Source organism: Biomphalaria glabrata, chromosome 1 (assembly GCF_947242115.1).
Source record: "Biomphalaria glabrata chromosome 1, xgBioGlab47.1, whole genome shotgun sequence".
NCBI lineage: Eukaryota > Metazoa > Mollusca > Gastropoda > Planorbidae > Biomphalaria > Biomphalaria glabrata.
This window is the reverse complement of record NC_074711.1, coordinates 9,134,521-9,157,433: the sequence shown is the minus strand read 5'-3', so window position 1 is coordinate 9,157,433 and position 22,913 is coordinate 9,134,521. Positions and strand designations below refer to the sequence as shown.

Below are 22,913 nucleotides of genomic sequence, written 5' to 3'. Positions count from 1 at the left end.
GGCCTGTGTCAATTGACAGTAATATGTATGCTTGGTAAATACACCTAAATGTAAGTTTTCTTATTCTTCAAATCTCTTGTCTTTTTTGTATTACAATAAATTATTTTTTTTTTCTATAATTTCCAGGAAACAGAAAGAAAGCGCGAGGCCTTCATGCAGCTACTTGCCCAGAGGTACCCACAGTATGCGGACAAGATACAGGGGACAGGGGGCGCCCAAACACCCCCTCAACAGGTGGAACGGGTATGTACTGTATTTTTGTTTCTCAGCACTAGCACCATTCCAACAAAGTCGACAAGGTTAACATTGCTTCCTGACTCCGGGTAACTGTTGTAAGACACACATTCAGTGCTTTTTATTTTGTGAAGCAGCTATAAAATAATTAGTTCCTTATGTGGAATAATAAAATAATGATTAGTTCCTCCGTCGTGTTCATTGGGTCATTAGTTTGTTCTCGAGAAATGGCAACATATGATTGACCTGTTTTATTGACCTGCACTGACCTTTTCTAATGACCTGCCTATAAATTAGATCCTGTCTACTCACGTGACCTTCTGTTGAATTACAAACCTGTATATGTCTACTGTTGCTTAGATATTGTGACGTACAATGCATCCACTGTGATGTACAATGCATTCACTGTGACGTGGTCTCGGATCAACATCCACTGTGACGTGGTCTCGGATCAACATCCACTGTGATGTACAATGCATCCACCGTGACGTGGTCTCGGATCAACATCCACTGTGATGCATGCTTCAGACTCAATACAAATATAGATAAAAAGATGCAATTGTCAGATTAAAACTAATTGCGACTTTTTTTTGTCATCTATGAACAGTGACACTTCACACTTGGCTTTCCCCTTCGATCCTATCACACAAGTGTTGTCACTTTTGACTTGATCAATGACTTTTTTCTTGGTTCAAATAAATAAATTGGCTTGAACTCTTTTAGTCCATTTCTTTGTTCGGTTCAAATTTCCTTTAATTTCGTCATATTTGGTATTTGTGCAGAGACGATAATGCTACAAATAGAACTGTTCTTTATTGTATTTTTTAAATATTTTGTTACCATGTTCAGTGTATGTATTCAGCGTATAATTTAAGTATAGATTTTTTCAATTTGAGATTGGCTTTCAACAGTAAAACACTTCAAATTATTCATGAAAACAGTGTTGCACCTCACCCCCCCCCCAATCAAAATACACTTTAGGTGTTACAAAGAATGTATCCATCCTTGTTGTTGTTTTTCTCCTTTGTAATGATGTCGTCTGCTCTCTCTTATTTTCGAACTCTACGTATGCATACGTAAACTATTGTAAAAGCTTAGGCGACTAAATGAAAACGCCCCATTAAGATGTATGGTCAAGGTCGTTCGTGAATTTATGTATTCTCTAGCGAATACGTCACAAATACTAGAGAGAGCTCATGCAGTTAATCGTTGTGTCATCTACACAGTATCCTCGTAAACAAGGGCAGTTAAATGTGTACGTTTACATCCCTTGCCTTAGAGCAGGGGTTCTCAACCTGTGGATCGCGACCCCCTTGGGGGTCGATTGACGATTTGCCAGGGGTCGCCAAAGACCATCAAAAATAAGGATTGTTATTGTCTATTCTTCCGTGTGTGTGTGTGTGTCTAGGGGGGGGGGGGTCGCGGCAGAGTGGGAGATTGTAAAAAGGGGTCGCCGAGCTTAAAAGGTTGAGAACCGCTCCCTTAGAGTCTTTTCACGGCTCCTGTAATTTGTGATTTGGGTCTTACGAACTAGAGAAACATCTTTTTCTATCTAGATAAAAAGTCTTCAGAGACCTTGAAACCCACATTTTTAATTCTAGACCTGCCTTGATTCTTGACAATGAGTAAATGAAATTAATAATTGACAGCAGTAACAGAGAGACATTATCTAATGAGTTTATAACTGTGGCGTTATAATTGCGAAGGCTGTACAATAATAATATTTGCAACACTTCTGTTCTGGTTTTTGAGTTTCATTGTTTAAAAAATCTGGCTCTTATTGTACAAACTAAATTGCTGGCCTGAGAGGCCAGATTGTATTATTATTATTATTTTTTTTTTTTTGCAGTATTTTGATACAAGTATAAAATGCTGTTACGACCATTTTATTTTTATTCGGCATACATGTGACACCCACCATGTCCTTTGGATTTGTGTCCCAATATTTTTATAGTCTGCATAGAAATTCCCTTTGATTAGTTTTATACACATAGGGGATCTCTCATTGAGAAGCACTTGTTGAACATGTCATTGATGCACTTGAATGAACGCTTTCCCGCCATATTGCGACTATTTTTTTTTTCTTTCTCTCTCCACGATCTGTTTCAACATGAACATAAAGGAAATATGTTACATTTGTAAAACCAGAAGTTTCCACTGAACGGAATACGGGACATTCTATTTGTGGCTATGTTTCGGAAATGACTTGTAAGGTGAAGAAATGATTTACTGCCACCAAGGTTAGGGTAACCTGTTACAAGGTGTTTACTGGCAGAGCTTTTGGCAAAAGTGCGTCTGGGGAAAAAAGAGGGGGTGGGCGGGGGGGGGGGGAGCAATACTTACAGACTAGTCAATGTTTAATCTGAAAAATAAAAGCCTTAAGGCTTTACCTATTATAAACCAAAGATACGCCGCTGGGGGCTAGAAGAAATCGTATTATTCTTTTGAAATGCTGTGCCTGACTTCATCATTCGTTATATTCTGCGGCATGGTTCTTTTATTATTGTTCTAAAAAAGGTTGGACGGTATAGCACTATGATCTTTTTATTTTTTCTAAGATCTTTCTTCTGTTTGAAATGATTCTGTCACGAAGTCAACATTTTATTTCTGAATAACATAAACATGATCAATGTTACTACTTAAAATTCGTTCAAAACTTTTCGTAATCTGTCAAACTTTTTTTTTTTTACACCTGATGACAAATGTGACATTTGCCTAGTGGAACGATAAACATCTAAGCCTGTCATTTAACTCCCAGTTTTGAGCTGCACTAAAAGCCACCTTAACATGTGCGCACATACATTTACCATACCCTCAGCGGGGGCAAGCCTTTTTAACATCTCAGTTACGCATCATTGAATTTCAACTCAGAAAATTGTGCTGTACTTATAAGCTAGGATTTATTAATTGACGAGGCTTGCTTGAACGTTTCCCGACCTGTATGTGGTTAGGTCTCTGCGACTGAAGGGGCTTTCAAGTATTCAAAGAAAGGAAAAAAAATTGGTCTGATAGGTGTGGTGGCGTGCTGCTCCTAAATCAAACCTGTTTTTTTTTTTTAAATAATCAGTGTGTAGCACCCTTTAAAATGTATCAGTGCGTGTATGTGTCCTGCTTACTCTGTGAATGACACGGAATCATATGTAGCATTGTTATGCGACTATTTGTGAAATAGCGTTATAGTTTTTGTTGTGTAAATAGCTTAGAATTAATTCCTCAATATACAGTATTTATATTTATGCTTGACAAGTCAGGTTTGCAAGTTGTTTTCCTTTATCACGTCGTGTGGGCGGGTGGTTGAAGTAAACTCTATAGTTGGTTGTATCGTCTTGAACTGGATCTACATCTAGCTATAAACAACGTTTGGGACAGATCTCCACCACAGTATGCTGCAACCAGTTAGTCTGCCAGTGTTGTGTGATTTACTGTTAAGTTGTTAGGTTACTTCCAGTCAGTAGAGTGATTACAGAATGGAAGAGGAGATTATTCCGAGTCCAATAACTAATGATCAGGTAATTATCGCTCTTGATTAATTCACGTGCATTTTACCTGTACACGAGTAAGTTACCAACGTGTTTCTGTTGATAGTTTTTTTGTAAGGGATGTTGACTTCAATACACTTGTAGGCCATGATTGTCTTATATTCTTGTGCATATGATTTTTAATTCTGTAAAATGTTTCACATTTTCGGATGTTCCTTCTGAGTTGAAGATGAATTGCGTTCTAGATCTAGTCCAAATATCCCCCAGGACGGCGGGGGGTGTCAGCCGGCAGTTTATAAACTCGGGACCATCGAGAAGTCCGAATGACAGTCCGACTCGCATACCTTACGACTAGCAACAATTCTGCAATGTGATCAGATTAGACTTTTCTAGAAGCTAAAAAATCTGGCCATAGGTTCTCCTCAGTTGTTGTTTTTTTCATCTAAAATTTTTGTTACCGATTTGAGTCCCTGAAGTTAATGTGACTTAAGAAATACTATAGGGGCATTCAACCTATTAGCTGTGCCTGTTTGCAACTTTTTTTTATTACTTATTCAGTGAACCGATACGATTACAAAAAAAAAGACCTTATAGCTATGGCATATGAGTTCCAGTTGAGTGAATGTCTAAGAAATATTTCATCCATTACAATTACATCAACCACTTTGTTTTTCCTAAACCCTCAAACATTTTTGTCTTTGTTTCTAGTATTGCAAATGTCACATTGTAGCGGCTTATCTCTCAAGGTTCGTTATTAAATAGAACGCTAAAACACTGGTGTAATTCCAATACTAGTGTAAAGCTCCAGTTGTAAACAATCGGTTGCAGGCCACACCTTCAGGCGCTTTGCTTTGTTCTGTTCTTGACAGTTGCGTTGCAATTTCTTCCATCCACTTTCCTGCCTACCAAAAGTTATTTTAAAATAGGGAGTGTTGAAAACAAGAAACGGCCCAATTTCTAATATTAACCGAATGTTATCAAACTGTGCAGAAAACCAGTTCATTTACATTGCCTTTATCAGACCAAAGTTTATCCAATCGTACTGTAGATTATGTCAGGATCTAACCGCAACGTAATCCTAAGGTCTTAACTAATCAGGTTATGAGTAACTTGTGAGGTAGGCCAACTGAGTGGAGACTTTGTGATACCTCACAAATTGGCTGTACCATTGTGTCAATGTCAGGAGGCTGGTATTCAGAACCCTGCCATTGTATAATCCAAAAAGTCTTGAAATATATTTCTTAACTAAAAGACTCCCCTGAAATGCCAGGCTGGTGACTCCGTATCATCGAAAGTAGACGTCTATATGAAGAACACTGGAGAAAGCTGGGATGTAATTTCAAATTTTATAAAAGGTGTTCATTGGCTGGTCTGAAGACAGTATAATAGACCTGCTGGGTATTGTCGCCCCCTTTCCCTTCCTGTCTACCTCCCGACATGGGGGCAATCTTTTCAGTGCCCCAACCTTTAGATCAACATGATTCAATAGCAGCACTCGGCATGGTAGCTAAATAAGTTCTCTTGTGTCCTCCAAGCTAGATCTAGACTTGACGTGATTGAAACTAGGCCTTCACTTTTGTAAGCTTACTGAATGGCGCATTCTTCTGCTAGGGTCATTTCTAGCTTTAACATTTCTTACGACAGAAAAAAAAAAGAAGTTTATTCTGAAAAGAAAGTATATTTTGCCTGCGATGTCATTCCTCTGGTCATTAAACTGAACATATAACAATCTCGCAAAGCATAGGTCTTGTCAAACTCATGTGCGTTATGGACATAAGGTCTCGAAAAGTACCATTACTAGACTTACAGAGGAATTGACTGTGTTCCTTTTTAAAAGGTTTTTTTTTTCGAATGGGGCATTGCTGGTTATCTCCAAAGGAAAATTAGTTTTCTCCAAAAAGACATTACTTTTCTCTTAAATAACATTACTTTTCTCTTAAATAGCATTACTTTTCTCTTAAATAGCATTACTTTTCTCTTAAATAGCATTACTTTTCTCTTAAATAGCATTACTTTTCTCTTAAATAGCATTACTTTTCTCTTAAATAGCATTACTTTTCTCTTAAATAGCATTACTTTTCTCTTAAATAGCATTACTTTTCTCCAAGGGGACGTTACTTTTCTCCACAAGGGGACATTACTTTTCTCCACAAGGGGACATTACCTTTTTCTAAAAGACATTACTTTTCTCCAAGGAGACATTACTTGCACAGTTTGTGTCTCCAGATTGGACATTTTGTGTCTCTGGATTAGAAATGCTTGTTGTACACCAGCAGTACTCGACCATACATTGACGGCTTAGAGTAATTTGTCCAACTACTAAGTCCAGTGAGACCTGATCTTTTTGTTTTGACCAGGAACATGTACATTTTGGACAAGCGTTTCACTTTTTTCTTTAACATAGCATTTTTTTTTCCAGTAAAGACAAACGTTTCAAAGTAACGGGAGCGTCGAATTTGCTGGCCGGATATGGCCCACAGGGCGTATGTTGTGTACCTGTTAGATCTAATCATTTCTTTTATTCGATAAAAAATGAGGTACGGCTGTTTTGAGTGGGAGTGGTTTGGATATTAATTTACCTATCGGTCTCTTGTGTATGCAAAATATGTTCGTTAGGCTGCTTTACACGAAACGAAAGTATGCATTTTTAGAAAACCTTTTTTTAAATCAATACGACGACCTATAAATAAAAGAGTGAAAGTAATTGTTTTCCCGTCAAACATAAATACAATAGATAAAACTAGCTATAAGCAAGTAAATATGCACATGCTTAGACTAAATTCCGATATATGCAGTCTTGCTCAGTTTGACGAACTGCCTGATAGGAGGTGGTGGCTCGTTAGGACGGTTTGAATCCGGACTACGTGTTGCTTATCTGCTAAAATGAATAATGTACCGTGTCACCTGCTGTGTCTGGATTATGACATTATTAGGAAATGTCTGTGTCTAAGTGTGTGCCAGTGTGTGTGTCTATGCGCTGAGTCCATTATTCATTAGGCAAACATTGGAATGGCACATCTACCACAGTACCTCAGCAACTACGCCCCCCCCCCCTTTGTCCTTTTTCTTTCCCCTATGTAAAGCATGTGAACAAATGGTTGTCATAGTCGGAGCATGTCGATGGGCCTGTGTAAACACCAAATTTACACACAGCGTCTATTTGCGAACGATTTGGAACAGTAGGATGGTGTCCCAGGCCCTCTATAATATTCGAAATTTCCTTTCGATTTGTGTGTGTGTTTGCGCGCGCTGGGTTTATTCAACTTGTAAAAGAAAAAAAATATTTTTATTTAATTCTGTTACCAATCCAATATTGAAAGATGTAGATATATGATAGAATATGTTCCCACCATGCGTTGGACTCTATGTGAAAACGTTTTGTTAGGCAATAGATCTAGGCTACTTAGACCTAGATCTAACCGAATAGGAATCACAAATACGGTCCCCTATTGATAAACCCATTGCATATTGTGGTAATGAAAAAAAAAAAACTGTGCAATCAAAAATTTAGTTCAACCGGCTCATCATTTTGCTCCTCCTACACGCTCCCTCAATGAATATGGCAGTACATTGTAGGAATTTAGAAGTGACCTTTTACAATGTACACGGTCCACTGTTTTGTTTTGGCGAATGAATGCACAGGTTGTCTTGTCCAGTGTTATCTATAGGGTATTGATATGGTATTGGAGCTCACTAGAGGCGTTTGTCCATCTTATCATTGAAAGTAAAAAGTAAACGACTCCTTTCAGACCTTGCGATCTATAGTGCAGATGATGCAAAACTAATCTCTTTCTATAGCTGATAGTTAAAAGGGTGTCATGTGGCCAGCACAACGACCAATCGCCTTTACTTTTCCTTTTTAATGTCATGCACCCAACAGAAATCAGAAAAGTATCATAAAAATCCCGAAATTCAAAAAAATCCCAGCCGTCACCGAGATTCGAACCTAAGATCGCTCGGTTCGGAAGCCATACCACTCAGCCAGCTCTAGCTTATCGATGTAAAGACTGGTTAACAAAACACAATTTCTTTAGTTACTCTCATCTTATCGATGTAAAGACTGGTTAACAAAACACAGTTGCTTTAATTGCTCTCATTTCCTCAAGCTTATCGATGTAAAGACTGGTCAACTCTAGAACTGTTTTTGTTGCATTCATTTACCTTGCACATTCTTTATTCAAGAAACCATGTTTAAAAAACAACAACTTTGCAATCATGTTTTCCTCTGATGCTTTTTGCAATAAAACACTTTGAATGAATTTGGCTGGTTTGGCAGCCCCTTGTGTATTCACTCGTCCAATGTCACGTAGTCATCATCTTCTTATCTTATATATTACAGACGTTACTTCAAAAAAGATGGTAATTACGTCCTACACATCTCATGTGTAAGTCTAGTCATGCATGTTGATAAATTACTTAAGCTCTGCTAAGTCGTTGGTTTTCCTGGCTGATTTAGGCAACCCATTCCATACTCAAAATAAAAGCACAGATTTAACACATCCTTTATACTTTTAAAGCCAAATATATATATAAGTGTTTATTCTTACTATAGGTATATAATTGTTTGTAAAGTTAAAATTATTTTCTTTCGTTTTAAAATGAATTTTATTATTTTGTTTGTTTTACTTGTTTCGGGGTTTCAATCTTATTTTAAATTTACAATTTTTAAATTCTAGCCCAAGCGTCCCATGGCGACTCGAAACCGGAGTCATCGAGATCATTGAACGACAGTCCAGTGCGCATACCATACGATCAGGCAGCCATAAGTTCTATTTAATGGTAGTTTTGCAAGCGTTCTATCTTCGAATCATCCCATGACACTATTTCGTTACACTGGACCTCCTCAATCATTCTATAATATCTTCTCTAAGTGTTGTATTTATAGCTTAGTAATCGAATGCTACACTGTGCAGCTCTCAGGACAGTAAAGTAATCGGAAACACATCCATCAGGCGATCCCTTTTGTTTCGTGGTCCCGCGGGACGACTCCTTTAATGTATTCGATTTTTATAGACTGCATAAATGCGTAAGGGGGGGGGGGGCGCTTTGATGCATCGATTCCGGTGAACGCGGCAGTGGAAGAAAATGTATCCCGTGCAGACGATTGATTAAAGCTACAAGGTGGGGACTTCGTTCTGGAATGATAATTGAGTGCCGGAATTTATCGCGAGTAATCATGCATACATTAATTGGTCGTCACGTGCAGTTTGTGTTATATCATGGCCAATTCATGTTCTCTATTATCTTTGTGGAAAATAATATATATATTTTTTTGGTTTGGTTTGGCTTTGTTTCGAGCAGGTTTTTTTTTGGTATAGTTTTTTTGGTATAGATTTTTTTGGTATAGTTTTGTTGGTATAGTTTTTTTGGTATAGTTTTTTTGTGGTATAGTTTCAATCAATTAGTGGTAAATTTACCGAAATTCCAATTTTGTTCTAATATAGAAAATGGGACTTAAACCTTGCAGTGTTGAGAGATATGGATGCACTTCTTCCTCTTATATAAACTTTGCTGCTTAAAAAAAAAGCTTTAAAAAAAATATTTTACTTGTTTTAAAAATATAGTCCCCTCCTCCTAATGCAATGATCTTGTAGAGAATTAAAATATCTTATCAAAGAAGTCAGAGCGACAGTTGTGAAAAGCTTTATTGGTCAATCCAACTCTGTTTTGCAAGGACGGCGCGATTTCACTCATTTTACAAAATGTTGGATTGGACATTCACAAGTTTTGTCTTCACGCTATCAGCAATGAACTTCTAGCTGTCGTCCAATGTTTACATGCACTTATTAGAGTCCTAATTTAAACTTAAAAAAAAAACAAAAAAAGCTCTACAAAGGTTGGCTCCTTTACCCCGTTGGCTATCTGAGTCTTAAAATACTATATGTCTAAACTGTTTGCATTTTATATTGACTTAAGTCATGGGATTGATGATTGATGATATGATTATAATAATTTTGAAATTGAAATTTTGATTATCTAATAGCGATCTTTGGTCGAAAACAAGCTCTTTTAAAACTTCATCTCTCTGTCAACCTTTGATCTTAATGTATCCCCCCCCCCCTTTTTCCCCCTCTTATTAGAATTTTCAACAAACTTTAGCCCGCGGAACCCAGTTTAGAGTCTAACGACATCCCACGTATTCTACTCGTATTCTAATTGTCAGATGTCTGTACTCTTACAATGCACGGGGACAACCCTGACCTTGCAACCCTGACCTTGCAATATACAATTTATCACCCTTAGTATGTTGGACGTCGGGGTGGGTACCCCAAATGATCTGTCGTCTTTTTACATTCCTCTCTGTCTTTTGCCTTTATTTGAATGACAGGCCTGCTCGTTTTTCAATGTTGTCTTCCCGTCGCTTTAGCTGCCTACCTCTTCTTTTTTTCTGGTACTGTTCCTCGCAGGAAGGTCTTTGCGTCCAGTATGGACATGGTCTATTATAAGACAAGACGTTTTAAACGAGACCTCCATCTTCTCCGGGTCATAGAAAACATTTTGGGAAGAAATGAGAAGAGGACGCCCCAACTATTGATTTTTATTTGTTGTGCCAACAAAAATCTGGCCTTGGTGGTATGGATTTTTTCCTCCTCTTTCTCGCATTAATTCTGTCCCCACCCCCCCACCCCTTTTTCATCTTCTCTTCTTTACCAAATCTGAACACCCCACCCCTCTCCCATTCCTCCACCAGTGCCCTTTTCACCCCTCTCTGCTCACACGATCCGTCGGAGCTTCCATGTTAATATTATCCCTAAAGTTATATTTGGATCGGATGATGTGGGACTATGTTCTTTAGGAGGCTTCAAGATGTGTGTGAAAGTAGATCAAGGAAATCGGGGGGGAGGAGATTTTAGGCCTGGGGCACTTGGTTGTTCGCCGTTATACCTGGGACCAGGTGAAGTGGGGGGCTCACATGTTTCAGTGGCCACTTGTGGCTAGGGGAATGTATGGCCAGACCATCTCAGCCGCACTTCGCATTCCTGGCGTTTAGGTCAGGTAGTCATTGCAGCGTTCAATTAAGTACTCGATAGATTGTGTAGATTCAATCAATCAGTGGTTCCCAAACACTGTGTCTCTGCACAGTGAGAAATAGTTGTATTTGATAAGGTTTACTAAGATTTTATGAAACAAAAAGGTTGATCATTTAGCTACAAGTAATATAGAAGTCTAAGAACCCTATAGAAATATCTATATATCTCTATCTTTATCTCTATCTATCTATCTATCTATCTATCTATCTATCTATCTATCTATCTATCTATCTATCTATCTATCTATCTATCTATCTATCTATCTATCTATCTATCTATATCTATCTATCTATCTATCTATCTATCTATCTATTTATAATATATAAAATATACACTGAAAATATCTAATATCGAGTTTGACTTTGTAACTAGGAGTAAAGGTGCTCGACTCGTATTCTGTCTAGCCTCAAGGAAGAAACATATGAAGTTGTTTATCTTAATGAATTAAAAAAAAATAATTTTGATACCTTAAAATCAAAAATATAAAATTAAAAATGATATTAAAAAATCCTACAATACATTTAAATGATCCTCACAATGGTGCCAGAAGATAAATTCATTGCTAGTTTTTTTTTAAAGTAGCAAATCGTTCATTGGGTGTTACATAATTGTTGCTGGTTCCTAGCCCAGTGCCACAAAGCTGTTAGACTTATTTCGCTACTTGGTTGTATATGTACTTAGCTCATATAAAACGATTTCGCGATGAAATCAAATGGGAAAATTTGACAAGTGTAAAAAAAACAACAAAACATTTAAACTTGGACAATGTAAAACTTCACTTGTAAAATTTCGCCCTTAGTGTGCTTCCAGTAACGATTTTGAGAATCGCTGCTATAAGACTTAATTGGGAAAGAACAGATAGTTACGAAGTAGGGTTCAAGTGTCATAATGCTAACCCTTGTAAAAGTGCCACCTTTTTAAAAAAAATGGTGCTGGTAATGGCCCTTTAGTTTAAATTTCATGAAAATTGCTGAAGGGCTGAGGTTGGATGTCAAAGTTGTTCGGATATGTCAAAAGTGAAACCAGATTCAAACTACTTGTAATAGTTAAGAGTGGTTGGAGCCGCCTCCGTAGAAATAAAGCGATTGTGTTTGTGCTGTCTGTCTTCAGTTGGTCGTGCTCTAAATAGGTCCTACAACTATTGATGGATTAATTTAGCTCATCTCTTACAAGGACCTATGACTATACAGATCACAGTCTCATAGTTGTCAATCCATGGTCAGTGGTGGGAATGCTATTGAGGTTAGAGCAACGTTTCCTTAATACCCCCCCCCAACCACCACCATTATCCACCTACGAGCTTTCGTAATTAAAGCTTCTGTCATTCTTTTGTTCTGTACTTATGTTTTAACCACGATTCCAACATGCATACACACACACACACATACACACTGAAAAAATAGAGAGAGAGAAAGGGAGAGGCATTTAATGAAATATTAGTTTGTACCTAAGACAGTTGAACTTATAAAGGCTAATGTTATTTTCAAATTATAATTATTATGAATAAAAACCCCAATGAAAACATGGATCACATCATCCAGCGCCTGCTCCTACACTGGAGCCTCTGCAAAGAAACCTGCTGGATGACCTTGCATGTGACGTGACATACTTCTACAACCAATCAGCGCCTCTCTCCACCCTCCCTCGCGCTATCCTACCCTAGGTCACCCGAGGTCATGCAGTAAGCCCATGAGTCATCGCGCCTATTATTGAATGTCTCCCAGGGTCCTCGACAGGTGACCTAGAAAGTTTTAAGATTTAAAAAAAATGACGCGAGAGAAAAAAAAAGGAGGGGGGGGAAGTTGTTTCAATGTTTACTCGAAGATAATTTTCAAAAGTTGCAGGTTATTAGGTCGGGGGATATTCCAGCTACCGTCGCCTCAGCGTGGCGCCCCCGTGGATACGTCCGCCAGGGGATGCGGATAGGCTAAGAATGGTAGCGCACATAGCTCTCAGTGAGCTACCACTCGTACGGTCGAGAGACTGTACACTGCACGTGGTAGGGATGTAACAAAGGCTCGCTAACCCGTCCAACACCCCATTGATTCGTTCCCCAACGGGGGCCATACGCGCTGTGATGGACCCTCGCACGGGTTCGGTGGGACATAATAGGCATACGAAAGGCCCCCACGCAGGCTCGGCCTCCGGCCTCGCACGAGAGGGGGATACTCGTGTGGGGCTCAAGGGGGTCGTGTCCAGCGACATACCGGACGAGAGTACATGATCGTTTCGGATAAGGCGGGATTTCGGACAGAGGGATTGGTGAAGAGCCGATGCCTCATCCTGGCCATGGATAAAAGCCTTTCCTTGGTCAAGAGGTCCATAAAAGGGAACCGGAAGTTCTCGGACCTTCAGGACATCTGAAACAGGTTATTAGGTCTAGTTGAGGACAGTACATCTCCCCCCCCCTCACTACCCTCTTCCCCAAGTTATCGTCCTTTCAACACCTGTGGCTATGACTTTCACAGGTTGTCAAACTGATTAATCTTAGATGCTCCACTCCTGAAGATATCATTTTATCATTTAGTAGATACTAAATTAAATGCATTCGCACTGATAAAACAGTTTTTTTTCCTCTCGCATCTTTCAAATACAAGTCTGTTAGGACAATTTTAAAGACTTCTTAAGGGTATAGGGGAGACATTTTTATTTCAAACATTTTAAACAAAGTTACTTAAGACAGTTATATTTAGTTTTGGTTAAGAACTAGCGGGGTTGAAAATGTTTCAAGTTTACATATTCTGATTCCAGGTTTTGTAAGACCAAACGTAGTATTAGCAAGAAGACGCCGTGTCCTAGATAATTATTTGGGTTTGCGTCTTGAAATGTCTGCGTCTTTATGCTCCGGGGGGTGGAGGGGGGGGACTGTGTTTGTTAATCGATAGAAGGAAATAATTTGACCTGGTTTTTATCTCGACAGGACCGGATACAGTGTTTTAAAGGATCACAAAGTCTTAGCTTGTCTTACAGGGATCGACTTGCTGCTTGCTAGAAGCAGGGGGAGTAATTTGTTTAATTGTTTTTGTGATATTACAATTGCCAAGAAGAAACCCAACAAATGTCGCTTGGTGGGTTGGGTTTTTATTATTTAGTTAAACAAAAAAGGAAAAAAGGAAGGTTCTCCCAAAATATGATCTTCGGTGTTGGCATACGGATTACTCAGCCTTTGGATTAATGTGATGTGGAATGTGTACTGTGGTCGTTAATTGGCGAGATAACTTTTATAGTCTTATTGTTCTTTCAGTTTTTGCTCTGCGCTTGCATACCATCGATCGAAAAAGAGAATTGAGAGATACTCAACAAATAACAAATGTTGTAGGAAGATACACCACAAATAACAGTACAATCTTATTTCTAATTATTTCATTTCCTGCCATAGTGGCAGGTCTGTTTTTCATAGTGTAATTACTTGATGCAATGCCTCGAACTATAAATGCTTACTTCCCTTGTCTTAGGTAAAAGCTATTTTTAGCTCTATTACAGCCCCCAAGGGCTTCCATGAACTAAAAACTTTAGCCTGCTCAATTAGAATTAACTGCGACTGACACGCCCGTAGCATGATTTATTAGGTGCTAAGATCTACAATCTGGGAGTAGGACGGGTCCACTTGACTAGTACATAATGAGATTAGGTTTGAGTAGAAGCGATAGACTTTGACGTTGTGGCCGGGTCTCTAGCTAGCATTCACCTCTTACTCACCCAAACACACTCTTTAAAAGTTGTATTTGTGTTGTTTGACATGTTTCGAATGTTCCTTCAGAATGGAAGATTATTTAATCCTAGCCTAAACCTCTCGCATGACGGCGTTGAGGGCGTGGGCAAGAGTTTGAACCCGAAGCCATCGATACGACAGTCAAGCGCGCATACCATACCACCAAGCAGCCATCTACAATACCTCCACCTTTTTTTTTTCCACAAGACATGTACACACACATACATGCGCTTCTCTGTCTGCTTTAGAACTCTTATTTCATTGTCTTTTGTTGGCCGTTTCCCTTCCTATTTCTCGTTGTAGCTAGTTATAGCCCAGGTTGAGAAGCGCTGATGTAAGGTTTAGTTTTTTTTGTTGAGTGCTACTTAGTTTTGTAAGCACCAGGCCCAACAGTTAGGGCTTTGTGACTCTTAAGTCATTTGAGATCTCTGTCAATGTAATCTCTAGCACAGACTGTGAGACTTTATTCTTTTTGGTACTGCACGTTTTAAATGGGCACGTGAGCCCAATAATCGATCACTGTTGAGTAGAAGGGAGCAACAATACTGGGTCCATCGATTAAGAAATAAAGTGGGAAATGTAACTGTGCTGATAAACAAGTTTCTGCGTGCTCGTATCTGTGTTAGTGGGTGTGTATACACTTGAGGAAGCCCACTTTCTTTGGTCAACTTCTTCAGAGCGCAGGTTGTGGTCAGTAATAATAGACTGTTGGGGTTGGAAAGGCACTTGATTATTTCCTGGGTGACATGCAACATGTAATCATATGAACTGAATTTACATGTAAACTGTTAAATCAATAAGTTATATCTACATTTTTTGGTTACCCAATTGTTGAAAAAATTTGTTTTGTGAAGATGTTCTGTTCTATTCGATCCGTAAACGAAACCTTTTGATAGGTTGACTTGTGTGCTAACCTGTTCTGTCTCTCTGTATGACACAATAAGCAAAGATATTATTTGAAACGAATTATAAATGTAAAATCAACTTGGACGTACAATTTTGTTAAGTGTGTTCAAGATAAACCCAAAATAAAATGCTATTCAATTTTATTCAATAAACTAGTCTGGACTGTTAAAATCCTTGATTTAGGACAGTGATACCCAACCTCAGTCCGCGGGTCGTAGTTCGTGCATCGCTGGTTTAGGATGCTTGTAAAATATTTTACATGTTTCGGATGCTCCTTCAGAGTTTACTTCCTAGTCCAAACCTCCCGCAGGACGACGGGGGATGGGAGCGGGCAGGATTTGAACATTCGACCATCGATAAATCCGAACGACAGTCCAGCGCGCAAACCGCACGACCAGGCAACCATCCTTAATAGTCAAGTAAAAAAAAAAAAAAGACAAAAACGAAAGAAAAAGGTACACTCTCAGCAAAAAGCTTTTTTTATTTTCCACTCTGGTAGAACAAATACACAATAGGCCTCCGCTTCTTTTTTTTTAGAGAGACTTTACATCAGCGGTTCTTAACCTTTTAAGCTCGGCGACCCCTTTTTACAATCCCTCACTTTGCCTCGACATCCCCCCCCCCAACCTCTCAAACACACAGCAATAGAAGAATTGACAAAACAATCCATATTTTCGATGGTCTTAGGCGACCCCTGGCAAATCGTCAATCGACCCCCAAAGGGGTCGCGCGACCCACAGGTTGAGAACCCCTGCTTTACATGGAAAGAAATACTTGACAAACGTCAGGAATACATTTTCACTTTCTTCTTTGCCTTCACAATATGATTAACATATAGCTTCACGATTAACATAACACACACATGTATTAACACGTGGGTCAGAAGAAACAAGTGTACTTTGTAACAAGATAGCATTTATTAACGCAATTAATTACAGGTTTTTTTTTGTGTGGTCTGGGACCAGCTCAGCCAAATAGTTTGTTTTGTTGTTTTATGAAAAGCTGGACTGGATGAGTCATTTCTCGCTGGTCTACCTCTTCTTACCTCACCCTACCTCTTCTTACCTCACCCTACCTCTTGCTGCCCCCCCCCCTTCTCACCTCGACTGTGTAACGTTTCCCCCCTGTCCCTCCCAGCCCATACCTAGAGCTCGCTGGTTGGGAGGGAGAGAGAATTATGAAGATTGATTGGCTTGTAATCCGGATGTCACTTCCCAGCTATGACATTGATGTCACGTCACGTGCGACAACGTGTTGCTTGTTACGTTACGCCAATGTAACGGTCAGTCAGTGGACGCTTGGTTTTCACCGAATTGAACCAGAAGAAGTGCTGCTATCATTCGAACAACAAAAGATGTACAGCGAAACGTACCTCCAGCATAGCTTGTTAACTTTTGTTTGAAAATCAAAGCTTATATCAACTCACTCTGTCCGTCTGTCTGTCTGTCTGGTGCACATGTTCAACACGTTATTGAACACTTTCCATTGTTCACACTTTGCATAATTATTCATTGTTCCAAAAAAACAACAACCCACTAATTAGTTAATTAAATAGTGGTTATTTATTTATTTTTTGTTATAAAAAAAAGGGAAGTAAATCTTACAGTTTTGATATGGCTATAAATGTGGAGTTTTACCCTTTGTAAGCCTTTATTTTTTTTTCATATTTTGCTTGTAATAATTATCCTTTTCATTTTCACTATTGGAGAAAGCACAAAACCAATGTTCCAACGTTTTTGTGTTGTAAATAAAAAAAATATTTAAAATTGTGACAATCTGAATTTAAATAGATTTAGTGTTTTTTCCCCCCTCAATATCACTAATATAGTTTCGTATTTTGTAAGCAGCTTTTGTGTATGTTTCTTCTCACTTCCCCCCTTTTCTGTTACATTATTACATTATATATTCTTGGACTCTTGTAGTCGCTATATATCAATCAAGTGATAACAGACAGGAGGGTCACTACTAGCCGTAGTCCCCCTTTTTCAAAACCAAATCTTAATGTGAAGAGCTCTTCATTATTCAAATTGTAAGAGCAGAAATGTGATCTCGTAACTTGTCTGTTAGTGGTGACTGATTCAGAGGCTTAAACATGCGCAGCTTTCACTCGCCCGGGGTGGTGTGTTCGCTGTTCCTGTCTGTAGATATGGCCGTGTTACCATTATGGAACACTGTTTTGTCGGATGTGTCATGAAATGAACACACCGAAGGATATATCCTGAGAGTTCACAAGCGGCATCCGTGTTACTAATGTATTTAATATAAATGACACACTTCAAAGGTCTAAATACAACTTTGAAAATGGAGCAGGTCCAAGTGGATTGATGTTCTCAAGGATGCGCCAAATCTTAGCATTGTGTTCATCCCTTTACCGAATGTTTAATTATCGTAAGAGTTGAGACTAGGACTCTTGAAACTCTAGACTAGTCTAGACCAATGGAAGCGCCCTTTCTCCAGCATGTTTGAACCCTTGATCTGTCTGAAATAAAATTCACAGAGATGCTAATTTGTTGCCAGGAGATCATATCCAAGGACACTCGAAATCCACTTGGAAACCTCGACATTTTCTTTCTCTGAGTCTGTACCAGTGCGGCTGTGCGGGTGTCCGTCATAAAACAGTCCCTTGAGGAGCAGGACTTCCATCCCCATCAGTGCAAAGAACTTTGTTCCTTGGCACCACAACGAGGCTCCAGATTTTTGTTTCTAGATTGGACTATTTGTTTCCTCTAACGATGGTTTCCACCCGCGGCGCCATATTGAGACTGAGAAGCCGTGCCCGGAATTCCTCTACCAACCACATGACATGGCAGTGTTCTCGGAAGTAGCTTAAATTCCTGGGTTCGATACTTTTTTTCTCTCTTGTCGTTACTAAGTCTAACCTGCTCTAAGATGCACTCAAAAAAATGATGTAATAACTAAATCAGTATTTGCCTAACACTGTCAACCGAATTACTCCGGAATCGGTTACACTACACGTTTTATGACCCACTTAAGAAACTTTTTTGTTTATTTGAGAAGTTCTTGGGCGTTCAAGTATGAAGATTATTATTGTCCTTGTTCAAACCTCGTGCGAGGAGATGAAAGGGTTAAAACACGAGAGGAAAGGGTTAAAACACGAGATGAAAGGGTTAAAACACGAGAGCAAAGGGGGAAAGGGTTAAAACACGATATGAAAGGGTTAAAACACGAGATGAAAGGGTTAAAACGCATGATGACTGACAACAATCCGAAGCACAACCAAGCATTACACACTTTCTTATTTCGCTGTAACAAGTTTTTTTTCTTTTTGGCGCATCTGATACGTTTTATTGCTTTCCTTTTGGAGTTCCGCTTCTGTTTGACTTTGGCGTGTCGCTAAATTGCGTCATTTTAGCTGTGTTTTTGATCATCAATACCTGCATGCCTGTTGTGCAGTTGGCAACACTGTGACCACCATCTTCCGAGCACCAGCCTCCTGGCTTTGTTTGACTTGCGCAAAGTTGCAGGTGAAGGGAGTTGGGAGGGCGGACGGTGTCGTCGATGCGTCTTAAGAGAGTGTGCATATATAAAGTGAATGAGATCGAACTATTTAATCATTTCACACAAGGGAAGTCACTCGCCCCAATAGAAAAAGTTGAAGATAAAAAAAAAAAAGGCGGTGACATGCCCTTTGCTATGTGGATCATTGGATTTTGTTGTCACAGTGTGTGAAAGAGAGAGAGAGAGAAAAAAAAATTGAACTTTTTGTTGAAGGAAAAAAAAACAACCCATAGCTCGTTGTGTTGGTTTCTTGAGACCCGCACACAGCATGTATTCCGCGCGTGTGTGTAGCAACACACCTGTCTAGGCGCTCTATTTGTCCACACGGACATTTCTCGATGTTACGGCATAAAGACCTGGACACTGCTTGAGGATGTAGTGGTTTTTGTGTGTGTTTGTGAAGCTGTGTCTGCGCTCTGGGCTCTCTGTTCACAGTGCAATAGAGATTTGTTGTTCTAGAGACATCGCAGTGGTGACACTTTCAATGCTATTGACGTGAGAGTTTGAACAGGAATACATGGATTGGATTTGTTTTTAGTTCCCATTGAACTTTCCGATTTGTGACTGATACAGTTGACTGACGCCCTTCCAAGTCATGGCCTCCTTTTATTGGGGGCCACCTGCAAAAGTAAGTCATGTACAGCCAACTACTATTAGGGGCCACCTGCTCAATAACCTATCCAATACTTGTTGATACTTATTTTATTGCACGCTGACTCGATTTCAATTATTCAAACGCAGAGAGAAAAAAGATTTACAACATAACAAGTTAAGTTGAATCTCAGTAGATTTTCACTTTTATTGGTAAATAAAAAATAACTGTTATATTTCCAGTATTGAAACACAGATAAGAGGGACAAAGAAATACAATGTAACATGTTGATTCTTGAGTTTCAGTAGATATTGACTAAAACGATAATCGCTTTAATTGCTTCATAAAAATCAAAATTTTGTCCAAAATTAAAACCTTATGACGTGGTGGCATTTGATGTTTGTATAGGGTGTAGCGTGCATCTAATTAGACTTAAGACACAATTAACAAGGTTACAAAAGACAGTTTGTGTGGAAACACAAACTCAAAATCGGCCCCCGAAGTGGTCCACCCAGGCAGGCTTCAATATTTTCAGAAAGAACATCCAAATGAAATTATATCAAAGACAAATGACGGAGAAGAATGGAGAAAGAAGGTTGACAGATCTTGTGTAGTGCCCCTACGGTCCAGCAGATCAAAGGATAGGTGAAAGTGAATGTTAAGTTAGATGTGAACCTAGCCTAACTAGTTCCCCTTTCAGACCTTGTGGTCTATAGGGCAGATAATGTAAAGTTAATCTGTTTTTGTGGTCTACGGTTAACGAGGGTGTCATGTAGCCAGCACAACGATCAACCGCCTTTACTTTTCCCCAACTAATGTCAGGTATCCATTAGAGCTGAGTGAACTCAGAGGCGCCAAAAGATTCCGAAGTTGAAAATCCCAGTTTTCACCAGGATTCGAACCCGGGATCCCTGGTTCGGAAGCCAAGCGCTTTACCGCTCAGCTACCGCGCCTCCCCTGGCCTAACTGAAGTCTATAATTGTTGTAATTGTTTTGAAAATGCTCAATCTTTTATTCGAGAGAAAAAAAAACTCCAAAAATTAAAAAAAAAAGGGAGAAGAAAATGCAGTTTACAAGATTACTATTTGTTTTAAATTATGTCTAACTTATAATGCATACCAAATAGATTTTTTGTCTTAAAAAAAAAAAGTAAACATTTGTTTGTGTGTAAACATAGTACTTAGTATACAAAAAATCTACAACCGTTTGCATAAATGTGTTATAAATATGGTGTGTACTGGCTTCCCCTAATAAAGAGCCACAAGTGTTTTTGTGTTTAATAGTTAGCAGTTGTAAAAGTGGTGTATTTTTTATAAAAAAACTGCATGCATAAGTGATTTAAAAAATTAGATTTTTCGCTTTCAGAAAAGAAAAAAGTAGCAGTTACATCAGAACTTTGAATGGACTAAAATATTGTGATGTCGGATTTTCACTATCTTTTCTAGTTTACGAGATCTAAACGGGAGAGACGGACAGACATTTCACACAAAACTAATAACGTCTTTTCCACTTTCGGGGGCCGCTAAAAAAGTGTTACTATAAATAGTTGCTGTACAAAGTTGATGGGGACCTAAGATGAAAGGTATTTCTTGAAAGTTTCCTGCTAGTCTCACTTCCTGTCTATAGCATGGTGTTCAGGTTTGAGTAGAGTTGCATATTAAAGATAGATAGAATGTACTCGGACTGTACCAACGCTACTCGTTGATTAGGGAAGGTGAACAATCTCAAGACGTCTGTGAGCAATGAACTTCTCTGTGATCTGTTCTTTTATGGAATCACGGATTTGTTTTGTTGTATTTAATAGAAAAATAAAAGAGTCTTGGAAATCATAACAAATTCCAAGTGCATTTCATAAAGCAGTCTGTAAAACCGCCATTCAGTGACCAGTGTCCAACCAAGCTCTTAATAGGCTACATGTTCTCAAGCTTCTAGATTCTTGTTTTTATTTAGTGCCATGTCTTCATATTGTTGGACTGGTCGTTTTGGAAGCTATGTGGACTGTTAGCCCCATGGTCCACAGGTCGAATCCTTCTCATTTTGTTTGCGGTTTCAAAGGTTTTGATTAGGTGACGTAACTAATCGTCTGCTCGTGCGAATGGCTTAAAGTCTTTAAACAAATGCTAAAAAGGTGCGTAACTCCAAACCTAACCCAACAGTTAATAAACAACTAAACTTGCAGTTGTTTCAATGGGACCCCTTTGTAATTAAATTTATTCAACCTTAATTTAATTACTATAAATATTTAAAATATTAAAAGCCGTCTATTATTCTCATAAATGTAAACAAAAAAATGTTATTAACAGTGTTATCATAGTGTTAAGTCCTGCCTCTTCTGTTCTTTCTCCATACACATTTAAATAGTAACCTGTTTGTATGGTCTTCTATAGGTCTACATATCTCTATAACCTCAGTGCATAGACGGTCATGTCACTAGCTTTAATATCATCTCGTCATGAAGGCTCCCTAGTTTTTGGTCCCTCTGGACGGATTCAATAATAGCTAGGTGAACCACTCTTGTTCCGTTTGCAGTGACACGAGTATGTCAGTGTCATGTCATCATGCCACTGACACGTCATTCATGGTCACAGAATGTGTGTATTTTATATATTTCTGTGATGTGGGGGGGGGGGGTTCAAACTGTTATCAGTTATCATTTGTTTACATGAAATAAAGTTGGTAGCGCCTCTTGTGCATTCTAGTAATTTTCCAAATGTCATTCTTAAGGCTATTTTTTTCCAGCCTAAAATCTGGTGTCAAGAAATAAATGCTACGCTAAGTGACTTCGTGTGTTATCTGATAAGTAGCGTGGACTTTACTACTAGATCAATCACAATGACAATGACATTTGAAATGATTCATACATTTGGAATGTCAACAAAGAAATCACAACAAAAAAAATAAATAAAAAAATAATAACAATTAAAAATTACAATAAAAAATGACAATAAAATAATACAACTTAATTTAGCAGATCAAGCAGATATCTTGAAAGTAAGATTTGTTGTTAGATTTTACTGTGTTGAGAATAGCTTTCACAATTATTGATCTAATTTTTAGGAGCATGTGAATTAGTCCTGAATTTTTTTCTTTTTAATCATGTTTCTGACTTCTTGTCGTGACCATTCGCATGTTTCTGACTTCAATACTATCACAATGGTGATAGTCAAACTCGCGATTAACCTTTTCCACTGTGTCAACTGCTTGTTTTGATAGACACAATAAGGTCTCCAACTGTTTCTAAATTAATCTGATTGACCTATAACAGCCAGTCCTAAAGGCATCTAATAATGTCTGCGAGTATTTTTAAAGCCCACGAATGAGGAATGAGGTCACAGATGCTATCTGGATTGCTCGCTTACGTCATCTCGTAGTGATTCAAAAGATATGGATCCAAAGTTTATAGGACCGGGTGACGGTATAGGTCCTGATAACTCTAATTG

At 38.6% G+C, this 22,913-nt stretch overlaps 1 protein-coding gene across 13 annotated transcripts in view; it reads left to right on the top strand.

Annotated features, from left to right (window-relative positions):
• Positions 1-22,913, top strand: part of LOC106065710 (coiled-coil domain-containing protein CG32809-like) — a 139,022-nt gene that overhangs the window by 98,746 nt on the left and 17,363 nt on the right. For all 13 annotated transcript variants that reach the window (XM_056020502.1, XM_056020528.1, XM_056020571.1 and 10 more), the window contains one exon: positions 127-243. In XM_056020502.1, the coding sequence (XP_055876477.1) occupies positions 127-243 (117 nt within the window). The remainder of the gene's footprint in view (positions 1-126; positions 244-22,913) is intronic.